This window comes from Mycteria americana, chromosome 6 (assembly GCF_035582795.1).
Source record: "Mycteria americana isolate JAX WOST 10 ecotype Jacksonville Zoo and Gardens chromosome 6, USCA_MyAme_1.0, whole genome shotgun sequence".
Taxonomy (NCBI): Eukaryota; Metazoa; Chordata; class Aves; order Ciconiiformes; family Ciconiidae; genus Mycteria; species Mycteria americana.
This window is the reverse complement of record NC_134370.1, coordinates 7,631,510-7,644,838: the sequence shown is the minus strand read 5'-3', so window position 1 is coordinate 7,644,838 and position 13,329 is coordinate 7,631,510. Positions and strand designations below refer to the sequence as shown.

Below are 13,329 nucleotides of genomic sequence, written 5' to 3'. Positions count from 1 at the left end.
TCCTCATTTGAAGATACAAACACCACATCACAACTGTGTACAAAGATAGATATGGAAATCTATTCAGCAATTATACCTTGTCTGGTCATACAGACAAAGCTTATAATGATAATAGCTGTCTGTTTATATGCCTATCATGAACATTTTTTAGATGTTAGTTACCGCAGTCTTAATCATTAAGGATAGATTTTGACCTCTGTGATGAAAGAACCTCAGTGACAGATCTGAGCACTCAAAGTACACCTGAACAGCTTATCTCCATTTGTAAATGGATATTAAATTATGAGATTGCTTAATCACTTGCCTGCAATAAACAAGTCAAGCACACACAGGTGAAAAAATGGCTAGCATCTAAAAATATCTGAATGCAATAGGGGGGGAAAAGTCTCTTCCTAGTTTCTCCCCAGCATTTCACGACAGGCAGCAAGAGAAAAATAAAAATCATGACCAGGAACACATCCCTTAGTTTACAAGTGAAGCTGTAGCAACAGACTTCATTCTGTATTAACTAGACGAAGAGTACATTAGAAGACACCCAGTTCAAGAAAGGCAAATCCCTCTCTTAATGGAGCAAATCTATATGATGACACTATGCTGAAAGACTATAGCAAATTACCTGGTTTGAGGTGCATTCACTGAAACATAGGAGATCCTTCTAAAAGATACTGCTTCCCAAACTCTGGGAAGCCACCAATGAGGATAATTTTAAAGAGTTTGAGGTTTAGTTAATTTAAATCAGTTTAAATCTTTTTTTCTTAAAAAAAAAAAAAAGTTTCTTTCCCAACAAATACTTCCTTTTGTTTTTATTTCGAAGTTATGCCAGTGCAAGGACGGTTTCTGGGAGAAGGGCAAATTTCAAGCTTAAGTTATTCATTACCAGAAAAAACCCCAATAAAAGTCTTGGCACTTTGACAAAAGCAATGCAAATTATAAACTTCTTCAGAGGTATAGAAGACTTCATAAATTACAAAATCAGCATGACAAAAACCACTTATAGCCAATGGTTTCTGAACATCTGCAAGCATGTCTGACATGCGTCCTGCTATGGACGTAAGTTTGTCTTCATCCAGTCAATGCTCTAAATTGCTTTAGCAAGTGACAGACATTTCCAAGAGACATTTCTTTCTGTCTTGTCCGAGTCTGTGCAATTTAAAAGCAAGAAACAATCATCTTTGTAGCCTGCTCAAACTACCAAGCCAACATATAACAAGCCAATAAACTATCTCTGTTCAAAAAGATATAAAGAATGACCTAACTATTTGGGAAGGCTTTTTTTTTTTTTTTTTTTTACAATCAAAATAAAAACCATTCCCCTCCACTCCCAGGAAAGAAATATTAGGGCAGAAACCAGTTGCAAAACTCTACATTTAAAAGCACGGCTTCCCCTTCCTCTCCCCACACAACTTGATCAGTACTGTTATGCAGGTAGCAAAATCAGGTATGAATCGTTAAGTTCTACAAGTTAAAAATCATTGTAGCTGCATTTTATTCTTTTCATTTTCAGTCAGCATCTTGTGTATGAACATACTTTATTTGAAAAGAATTTTCTAAAACTTACCATATATATGAAAAGAGGCACAATGCTCTGCAATGCTCCCATATACTGTCCAAGAGCTACGTTAAATCTTTCAATATAGAGATCTGGAGGGCTGGCCTGCAAGAAACCGTAAAAGTCAGGTTGTAATTTGAACAAGAGAAAGATCTGGAACAGCATGGGCTATGCTTTCAAAGCAAACTCAAAAAACTACAAAGCATTTGATACACTAAGTCCACACAAAGCAAGCCACACATCATTCCAGAGTTTCTGCTATAACTCCCTCCAGCAAAAACAGTTTTCTTCAGTAACTGGTTTTTGCCTAGGACTAATGTCAGTGCTCAGGAAAAGGTCCATTCAATAAGAAATACAGTATGCCTGTAACAAACTAGCATTTAGCATATGCAAATAGAAACGCTTTATTAAAGACCAGACCTTCTTTTTGAAAGAACTATCTGTCACACCTAGAATACATAACCAAATTTCAACAAGTGCTGCGGTGTGTGCTCCGGCCCCCCTGCAGGCTTTTACTCCAAGACAGCAGGGTGGCATTAAGCTGCTGCTTTGCATCTGAGCTGGCAAGCAGCACATCCTCCAGCTCCAGGGAGCACTGTCCTTCACAGAAAACATTTTTAAGTTTTTGCTGGGTCACCTAAGGCAAGGCAAATATTCAGGGTGTTGAGCTGGAGGGACTATGAAGCAATGTCTTCAGACAGAGCTCCGCATTTGGTGTCCTGCACTGCAGATCAGGCCCACAAAAACCTACTGCAATGCTCCAACACACAGCATTACCCTGTAGCCCCGAGCAAAACTTTGCTACACAAAGCCTGAATGTGTCAACTTTATGATAGGCCTTGTAGAGCCCACAGTGACAGCACTGCTATTTTCTATGTACAATACCATCTTTCCCAAAGAAGGAAATAAGGAAGCTAAAAAGATCTGTTCCGCAGCAAGCTAAGTTAAATTGAAAAGGGAACCAGAAAAATGGGAAGCACTAACCACTGTTTCTTTTATAAATATTTATTTGGAGAGATGCAGGGGAGCTGCATTAGAGCATTCAGGAGTGCACTTACCCAGGGATGGAAGTGGAGCTGGGGTAACGTGTTCCTCCACTATCCCCCTCTCCATCCCAACCCACCCACATACCGTGCTCTGCCTCTGGCCAAACTCCTCCTGCTTTCCCTGCTATGGTGTTTTCAGAGGAGGGCGGGGGGTAGCTGCCTGAGTTTCTACTGTTCATATACATATACACACCTATACACACCCAAGGACAGTGTTGCATGCTAATGAGAAGCAAAACTTTTCTTCCCTTGCACCATTTTCCTCTCTGACAGCACCAAGCCAGAAGAGGATGGAGAATGCAGCAGTGACTGGGACCTTGCAAGAAAACAAGCTCAAAGATTTTTTCTAAAGCCAAAGCATCTGTGGCGTGAGAAATGCTCAAGGCTAGCTGCGCCTCAACCACCTCATTGGAACTTAAAGCTCTTATCTTTACGAAGCAGATTTTTCAACCTTTGTATGGACATTCACCAGGGGCCCTAAGAGAACAGTTAGAATTTATGTTGACTTTTTGCTCTATTAAGTATTCTAAATTTATAAAAGTTTTTTTCCTTTAAACTAGCTTCTTTGGCCTCCCTCCTTAATATGCTTAATGGACATGTGGGTAATTTTCACAGCAAACACCGATACAGAGCAGACATTTCAGAAAGGAAAGCAAAACTGGCAAAGGAATAAAGAGTGTTATTCCATATGCTGTTGCCAAAGGTTATATATGGTTATTCCTCATTTTGATCATAAGTTTTTAATCTTATTGCAGATGTAGCTAACAGGGGTGGCCAAACAAATTTCAGTTCAAAATGCCAACAACGTATAAAAGTGGCTATGAACTCTACGGACTCCCTTCCATATATAGTTACATATATAATTTGTTGCAAATAACACACAACAAAATCTGCATTTCTAAGCAGTATGTATTCCTGCTCCACTCCTTTTTAACCTCAACTTTAAATATGGTTATACTCTCTGATTTGTAAAGACTTGGTATACAGCTTCCAAGACTAAAGAAAAGGGAAAATTCTACTTCAAAGAACATGTCAGACAAAAGGAGACCATAGCCTGACAAAAGGCACCCCTCTTCTCTCACTGACAGTTTGCACTTTTCATTAAAAAAAAAATAAAAAAACAAACCACAAAAAAAAAATCCCCAAAACACCACACATACCACAAACACACACCACCAAAAAACAAAACAGACAGAAGTTGTCTGGACAATATGTGATTTAATCCCATGAACAGACTCTAGGCAATGGTATACAGCCAGTCTGCCACCCTTTTTACATGGGACATTAAGGATTGATACCTTCTTCCTCCACTGAAGATGAAAACTGTGCTAGCTCACCTCACAAAGCCTATGTCACGTTAAGAGAGACATTTTAAGAAGGAACAACCATTGCACACCCAGCTGGCTCCTGAGAACGACCTCAAGAGTCCTTTAATGGAAGGGTACTTGTTCATCACCACCACCTTGCAACCAAGTGGAAAACAACTGCTCTAGATAAAGACAAAAAAGCTAAGAAAAGTCTTGACAGCTTCAGGGGAAGCACTCAGTAGTGTCAGGCAAATATCAGGCCTCGGTCTTAACCTCTGGAATGCAAAATCATGGTGTTAACTGCTTTATCAGCATGAGATGGTATCTTTCAGTTTTATTCTCCTGATAGTTGGAGACTATCTCCTGATAGTCTCCTGATAGACATGTCAAGCCTCAACAGTCAAGAAACTAACAGGAAAGCACATACTACCTGACTCTGCTTGTTTCAAACAAACAAAAAACCCCCAAAACAAACAAACAAAAAAAACCACCACCAAAACTCTCCTCAATTATTGCTTGGCTTGTAAACTAACAAAAAACCCAAGCCAAAGAGAAATCAATAATAGTATTTTCACAGCTCATCTATGAATTATCGTAATCTGTGTGGGGAAAACAGAACCATCTGTTTTCTGTTCATTAGGGTGTTACTGTATGGCTGCTCAAAACTGCTAGACTGAAATCAATCACTTGTTTGAGCATAGGAACTTTCTCTGCATCTTTACATTCACATTAATAGGACAGTGATGGGAGTGGGACTAGCTTTATATAAATTACATGAATTTTATAAACTAAAAAGTAGTGTGTGGCACCAAATTCATGAGTAAATAGATGTTGCTAAGATTTTTCTATTAAATGGCCATCATTAGAGTAGAACTTGCATTTAAAATCTATATTTATTCAGCTATAACTAGTATTAAAAAAATAAACAAACTGCTTAGGCTGACATTTTTCATTCTTGGTCTTAGTCCAGAAAAGATAACACGTACATTCGGCTATTTTAATTACAGGGGAGGGGAGGAATTAAGCATGACATTTACTTCTTACAACCTCCCAGAAAATATTAAGTCTTTAAAAACCACTCCTATCTTACCCGAGGGATATATTACAGAAGCTAGTCAAAGAAAAATATACTGCTAGCCTAAGGTTTTCCAGGAAGGAAGAGGATCCTTCATTCCTTCACTCCCCATCCTGAATCCTATCAAACTGTCAATTCGGGTTTTTTGGGGTTTGGGTTTTTTTGTTGTTGTTGGGGTTTTTTTTTTTAAGACAGCCTATACGGGGAAACAGCTTAAATCCTCTCCTACATTTGCTCTCATCTATGACTCAAAGGGTTAAGAACAGTTTTCCAGTAGCAACTATATAGTGCGTCTGTCCATGGGAGCACTGAACATTTGGTCAGGTTTCTCAAATTGTGATGCAGTGGCATTTGCTTAACATCTTCAGCCTGGTTTTGAGTTGACTACTTCCTAGCATCAAATATTATGGCTGCTGTTAAAAGCTGATGCTAAGGACCTCATTTAGTCTCCTTACACACCATAGTGGACATCTCAGCACCAAGAGACATGAGAAGTAACAAGAAAACACATTTCAGAAAGGATGACATGTAAGACAGACATCTTCGAACAAAACAAGCAATTAGAGACCCAGTATACTAAATTACCCTTCCCTTATTTGAAATCTAATATCTAGACATTTCAATGAACTTGTAAGCAAGAAACTGTATACACGAAAAAGATGTGGGTTTTTTCAGTTTGAAAATCATTCTTTGAACGAGCATACGAAGGAAACCAGAAGACATGCTGCTGGCTCAAGACAACTCAGAAATGGCTCACAAGAAAGAAACAGTGACAACAGTTCTTTGCTTGAGGAACACAAAAGTTAATTTGTTTATGAATAGTCGTCTGGCACAATCAGCAATATATTCAGTAAAGCTTACATTCCTATGTTGAATGGGCAGTTCCATTTTCCTGGGAACATGCTCACTGCCAAAATGCCAGCATACATGCTGCAGCATCTCTCCCACTCCTGCCAAGTGAAAAGGGAAAATGGCTATGACTACACAAATTAACCTGCTATCCATGTAAGTGGTCTGAATCTTTTAAACCAGTTTTTGTTCTTTCTCAAGAAAATGTAATTTGTTTACTTTGCCTTGCAGACAATTTATGTGATGCCCAGGTCTACCTCACTAGGCAAGGGTACTATTAAAACTTTTTATGAAAAACAGACATTAAGCTAAAGTACAATTCATTCAAAGACTGTGTCTTCCTATTCAAGTCTGCACTCAAAGCTGTTCAAAGCTGTACAGCATCGTGGCATACTCTCGTATAATTGTCTTAGAGCAGGGTAGCAGAGGTAGGCCATGTTTCCATTGCCACTCTACCTGTTTGTAAAACAAAAAGACAGGGACCATCAAAACTCTGTTTAATAGTAAGAAATCTTCAGAACCATTTCCATCTAGTAAATACATATTCATTTGTGCCGTATTTACTTATATCTTTCTATAATTATATCAGGGTCTGCAGCACCCAGTGTAGTGTGGCAAGGAACTAAAAATGACCACAGGAATACAAGCCTTTTCAAAAGGCTACAGGCAAGGATGCTTTTCTCAGGTTAGCTTGCTCATGACAATGTCATTTTTAATGGCAATTCTGGCAATATGGTGACCCCTACCTCTACCTCAAGTCAAAAGCCATCTTTTTGATGTCCACACATGAAGATGCACACATTTCTTCATTTCTTAACACTTCTGGTTTCTGCCGTCTGAGTTCTAATACTGATCATTCATTTGATCTGATTCAATTCAGTGTGATTCACAGCAGTAAAGAAAGGCTTGTTTCACACACAACTAAGCAATGTTCCCCCAGCAAAACCGATGGATAAACGCCTACGGCACTGGCACAGGATGTTTGGGGTTTTTTTTTTCCTTTTAAATATCATGGACCAGATAAACTGCCAGTACCAGTCTCCTCTTTAAAAAATGGATTGTCGATATTAACAGATCATGCAGTTGACCCAAATGGACTTTCAGAAACACTAGTGATTTAACATACTTAGAAAAGAGTAAGGAAACACAAGTTCTCAATTTCCATTTTCCACTTCTACTTCTGATCTTTTCTATAGGCAGAACATAGAGGAGGCAGATTTGTTTTCTACTTAAGTGTTTGAGAAACTACTGCAACTATGGAAATTATTTCAGGGAATCAACTAATTTCAAATTAACAAGAGCTAATTTGAGTGTTATTTCTATGCTACGAGAGATGAGATATGAATCATGAAGAAGGCTCACTATTTCTCATTTAGTTAGCAAGTCAGACAGTGCCCACACAAACAGCGTAATAAGAATGGGCTTCTTCACATGGATGGAATATTTAACATGGTCTCCCATAAGTACGTTACTAAAGTCTAATCATAATTTCATTAGCAATCTGATTTATCAAGTTTACACAAAAAACAGCCACAGATGATGTTGTCAAAAGTTCTATTTTACAGACTGGCATAACTGTTCTATTACAATATTGCACTATATAAAGGTAATGTAATCATCAGTGTACCTTGGAAGGAAAGTAAAATATATCTACAAAACAATCTGGGGTAAAATGACCTTAAAGTATAAATATCAAGAACTGCTACGAGGTGGTACCCAGTACATAACTCTGCCCACAGTAAGAAGTTCAGTTTTACCAGTCCCTCAAAGCACTACTTGGATGCATTTTTATACCAAGCCAACCATATGCAAAGCTCACAAGGTAAACGTGACAAGCCACTAAAGCTTCATGCTTCTCCTGTAATCAAGAGAAATACTGGAACTTACATAACTGTTTCTAAAAGACAAATAAGGAAGTTCAGAACCTAATCTGAAGTTTGGAGTAAGGCATCTGTATTTATCAGATTAATGTTTCAGAAAGAGTTGGAGCAGGAAAGGACAGGCTCCTCATCACTGGATGGCAAAACTCCATATAATCACAGGGGACAAGCGGAAGGTAAACGTGAGACAGAAAAGAAAGGAAAAGGCAAGGAAGGAACAGATTGTCCACAACAGATACTGCTGACATTTTTAAGAACAGATGGCAACTGACAGTGACGTGATACAAGGCACTCAGTTCCCAGAGATTTGGCAGTCCTCAAAATAGCAGAATGGCTTTTACAGTAACCTAACTCCAATGCATGTTCTTCCAAGGAAACAATAGGTGAGAAGATATTTTCATACACTGCACTGACTGGTTTGAGAGCTGTCAAGACAAAAGGCTGAGAAGTTGTAAGGATTAATATGAGGCAGGAAAGCTTTCTGGTATTGCACAGCGAAGACCCTAAATCTGCAGGTCCTGGGGGCCACACAGCAGCCATGCAAATTATCTACCAACACCAGTGACTGCTCAGTTCAGTCATGTTCATTATAAAAAAAATATATTGTTCATAATTAAAAAAAAAAAAAAAAAAAACACGCACACATACACATTCATACATATCTCAAGACATAATAGAGGAGAAAAACCCCAAGCCCTCTGGAGCGTTGAAGAGCCAAAGTACGCTATCAGCAATTGGCTCCAAATTTAATCCAATGCTTTTAGACAGATGGAATTTAAACAACAAATTCTGGTGTTTTAGCTCTACCACTTCTGTTTAATTTAAAATAGAAACAAGACAAGCAAACCACTGTTTATTTACTCAGAGAAAGACTGATTCTCACTTAACTTCAAACAAACATAAAAATTAGATAAAGTTAGTGAATTCAACTGTTTCTGGTCAAGACAAAAAAACCCCCAACAAATATACACAAACAAAAAAACCAATAGATCCCTTTTTCTCTTTTCTCTAAATAAAAAGAGGGTGCAACATGACAAAGAACTGCTTTTCAGGTCTCAGTCATTTCCTAGAGGAATTTTTGAGATTATTCTAACTAAAATGAAAATATTCCACTGCACTTGCACAAAAAAGCTACTTTTGTCATGGGCCAGCTCAATGCCTCAGTGCATTTTGATTGTCAGTGCTTAAAGTACTTTGCAGCGTCTTTTGCTGAAGAGATATGTAATGGGCAGAGTACTTGATTTTAAATTACTATCAGAGTGCATAAGAATAAGGTAAGCCAGAAACACTAGTGCCTAATGCAAATATAGTTTTATTCATTTTAAAAAGAGATGTATTTAATTTGAAAGCATATGCCTGTGTATCCACCCTACCTCATACATCTGAATGACTCAGCACTTACCCACAAAAACAGCTGTCATTATTTTAAACCACAACATAATGGGCTATGTCCATTACCAATAAAATGTTTCCAAATAAAGCATCTTGGAAAAATCATCTGTATACTACAGGCTTCACAGACCTCAAGACAACAGGAAACATCTTCATTTGTGTTTTCTGCAGACACACATTATTTTTTTTAAGCACACAAAATCCAAAATTCTGATCAACTCCAAGAATTAGGGAAATTTAATTCTTAATTACTGGAAGCTCCACATGGCAAAACTCAGTCTTACTAATGCAGAGAAGCTGGTCAGACATCAATTGCAAGAACAGAAGGCAATCCTTGCTCAGAGTCTCTCTACAACCTGAAGAGAGGATCATTTAATTACACATCGTAAGGAGGGAGCTAGGGATATAGCTTATATATAGGGATAAAGGGAGGGAGTCTTGGGATATAGGAGGCCCCATATCAAAGAGCTGATGGTCTGACAAGCAATTCATCTCATCTAAATGTACTACTACTCAGCAGGCAACATTCACTGCTTTTCACCCAATGTCTAACATGCAGAGAATACATCAGCCCACCCACATTTTCATAATGCCTCTGCCACCACTTAAAACTGATTTTTTTGAGGTGAAAATCTGTGAAGCGGACCTTCAGGAATGCACGTGGCAACAAACACCAATGTCATACAAGGTGTCTTGCAGTCTGGAAGAGCAGAAGTCACGCAGGGGATGACCAGGGAGCGTGTGCATGTCCCTGTGCGACCATGGGGCCCCAGCAGCAGTGCCTGGGACACCCAGCTCAGGACACCCGAGTGCCCACCACTCTGCTGACTTCAGCTGAGGCCAGCTGGTCAGGTAAGCACACAGCAAGGGGGAATAAAAAATAAAAAAAAAAGAGAGGAGTTTCTGCAGTGAATGCCATGCAGAAAGATGACAAATTCCAATACGGCTCGAACCATGCAAGAGCAAGTCTGACTGGACCCCTGAGATGCTCTCACTTTTACTACTCGGTATCTGACAGTTTTACTGCTTTTGCTGTTGGTGAGTGGTTCTTGTAGGAAACAGCTTGCTCTGGCATGTTGGTTACGTGCAGATATTCTGCAATCCACCTGCCATTAAGCTGTTGCACTTCTATGCAAAGAAGTTGCTCGGCTTGTCCAGAATAAGACATTGCATTTGCCTGCCATTTCAGTTTTCATGATCATCTGCTTTCTCACACAAACCAACATTCCCACTTATATTGGGCTACATTTGCATCTCTGCATGTAAAAAAACAAAAAAAAAAAATTATCTTGCATCAAGTCACACCTTGCCAGTTAAACAGAACTCTGCAAAGAGATTAAATATTGTTGGCAGGTGGAATGAGTTTATGTCAGAGAAAACAAAACACCACATATTGTGAATTAAAAGGCTTCGCATATATAGCTTTTTTTATTGTTTGCCTGTGTGAACTAGAAACTTCCAAGTGACCAATATTTACAAAGTAATTTGTTGTTGTTGTTAGGGTAAAGATCTAGCACCACATTTTCAACATAAAACCCAAGTGACTGAGTGTCACCAAAATGTATTAAGATCAAAGAGGTATCAGGATAATAAAATATATTGTAGTAAAGTAATTTCTTAAGAGTAAATTTCACAACCCACAGTTAAAACAGTTTCTTTACAGGTCAATCTTCTAAGGCACATGAGTTTTACTTCAAGCAGCTCAAAAAGATGGATTTACCATCCAAAACCAATGTCATGTTCACATCAGACAAAACTCACATAATACTCTCAAAGATGATATCATGTTATATTACAGTCTTCTTGCCACCTGCCACAAGGTGTGTCTAACCTACATAAGGGAACTTTTGCAAGACAAAGATTGCATTAAATAGTTGTCTCAATTATTCTTTCAACAGCTGATGTTCAGAAGGCAGCCTTGTTTTTAGGCAGAAGCATTTAATGCTCATATGTGCTAAAGCAAACTTTAAAAGCAGCTGCCTCAGTCAGTTTTGGAACTTCAGAGGAAACAGTCAAGGACTACCACTGAGTAAAGACTTTGGGGTGTTCCCAAATTCAAAGCAAAGTAATGCAGTACACTACCATGGGATGTATCAGAAGAACTGGACAAACCTGTACAGCTGCAGTGATTCATAGTTCTCACAATCAGAAGAAAAATGTGCAGGCTGCACCAGCTCATCAGAACCAAGGGAAGGCTTTATTTTAAAAACTATGTCCATCTACTCTAACCAATTTTTACAGAACGGTGAGGCTGTCATTCCACAAGGAATAAAGAAATTGTAGAAGAGAAAAGAAGCAAAGAACCTAGCTCAAGACAACCTAGTTATTTTATAGTCAAAGATTGCCCCAAAGACTGTGCCCATTAAATGCAGGGTGGTTATTTTCCTTTATAAGGAAAGCAACAAGAGGAAAAGAGTGAAATGAGAAGGACATGAGAGCGATCAGAGTGTTATATATTTTGATGGGAATGCACGTTAGCCAGAAGTACCTGATGCAGTTAAAAGTAGTAAGACTGCTTTTGACTGACAAATTAGTTATCAATTGTTAGAAGCACTGAAGGAGCTGCTGTACTTTAGGATTCCTTTGTATTTGGCATCTCTATTTGACACACTGCAAGTCAGTACAGAACTCAGACATCAGTTATGGAAGTGACAAAAGCTGTAGGGAAGTAAAACAGTGTTGCTGCTACAGCAATGACAATTTCAAGAACATGTCTGGAGATTCTAGCCTAAAACGAATTTTCAACAAAGAACACACAAGAAAACAAACATGGATGCACAAATAGGATGCAGAGAAGGATAGGGATATACAATCTGTATTAGGACTGCTGTAAACCACTGACATCTAGAGATAGGCAAGAAAAATGCAGAATAAACTGTAGCACAAAACTTTCATATGCAATAATTCCTAATTTATACTTCACAATTCATATTTAATTCACTTCAATTTTTTCCTTTAGATTTTCCCTTTTGTGCTGCTTGTGATGCACAAGGACCATAAACCATTTATACAGATTAACACAGCAACAGCAGACATCCATGTCACGTGTGCAGATCATGTTTGACTGAAGCATTTACATCCTAGATTATACTGTAGACTTCCCATTCTCTAGTCTTTGATTCTACATTACATATGCAAGTTTAGCCACTGCTCTCCACGTGGTTCAGATCTCCAAGGTTAATCACTGCCATACAATTGGATCTAGTAGCTAGTATTCTGTCTGACAGCCAGTTAGTGAATGAAGCGGTCCACAACTTAGTAAGCTAGTGTAAATCAGTCTTAATACCAATCCCCTCCATGGGCCATCTACATGCTGCTCTGATATAATCACAGATCCCAGGAAAGACAGAATTAGATTGTGCAGCTTCTTACCTGCAGCTCCTTTGAGACTCTCTCTAAGTGGTTAGTTATCTTTTTTATTAGGTCACTATACATCTGTTCCGAATGCTGCTGGCATACACACTTATACACACAACTGCAGAAACAAATATAGGAACAAACAATGAACTTACAACAGTTTGCAATGAAGGGTAACAGACTTAAAAATATTTTGTTCAAGTCTCAATTTAGAGGATAATAGAGTTAACTGAATGACTGCTGAACTTTTAAATACAGCCTTAAGCTTAGAATGAGCTCCAGCAGGCTCTTAAGTCTTCCCTGGAGGCCCCAGTGTGTCCGTCCCATTCCCCCTCCCCGTCCTCACTTTAACTTACAATGAGTTCTCTTAACAGTGCACTTCAGAACAGCCAGGATAATTCTGTCAACAGCACACTCCTAATTCTGGTTTTTGTGTCTCCTATGTGAATGAAGTCTCCATTAAAATAAGCAGGTTTAATGATTATATGCATATTCTAGGGCAAAACCCTTATTAAAAGAAGGGCAACACTGACAAGCAGTCATAGAAGTTCCACCAAAACCGTGCTAGCATTTTAAAAAGAAACAGCAAAAGTGCTAAAATTACAGACCCAAGCATGTTACTCCATCCTTTGTTACTTAAATTCTAAGAAAATCCAACATTTTCATAATAAACAAAGATGCAATGAAAGAGCAACAAAACGTGAATTCTACATTCCATGGCTTGGCTGTATGAACTCTGGTCTTCAGTGTTACCATTGTTTTCTAAGAACATTTTATTGCTCTCATACTGCAATATAACATATCTGCAAAATAAGGCTATGTATTGAAAACATATTTACAACAGTTGTAAAATAAATACATATATTATTTTCAG

The 13,329-nt window shown here is 38.4% G+C and overlaps 1 protein-coding gene across 3 annotated transcripts in view; it reads right to left on the bottom strand.

Moving 5' to 3' along the window:
• The window catches only part of CACUL1 (CDK2 associated cullin domain 1), a 55,104-nt gene that overhangs the window by 30,670 nt on the left and 11,105 nt on the right, over positions 1-13,329 (bottom strand). For 2 of the 3 annotated variants that reach the window (XM_075504455.1, XM_075504457.1), the window contains exons 3-4: positions 12,471-12,573; positions 1,559-1,654 (exon numbers count right to left, since the gene is read on the bottom strand). In XM_075504455.1, coding sequence (XP_075360570.1) covers positions 1,559-1,654; positions 12,471-12,573 — 199 coding nt within the window. The remainder of the gene's footprint in view (positions 1-1,558; positions 1,655-12,470; positions 12,574-13,329) is intronic. The other variant, XM_075504458.1, reaches the window with a different exon arrangement.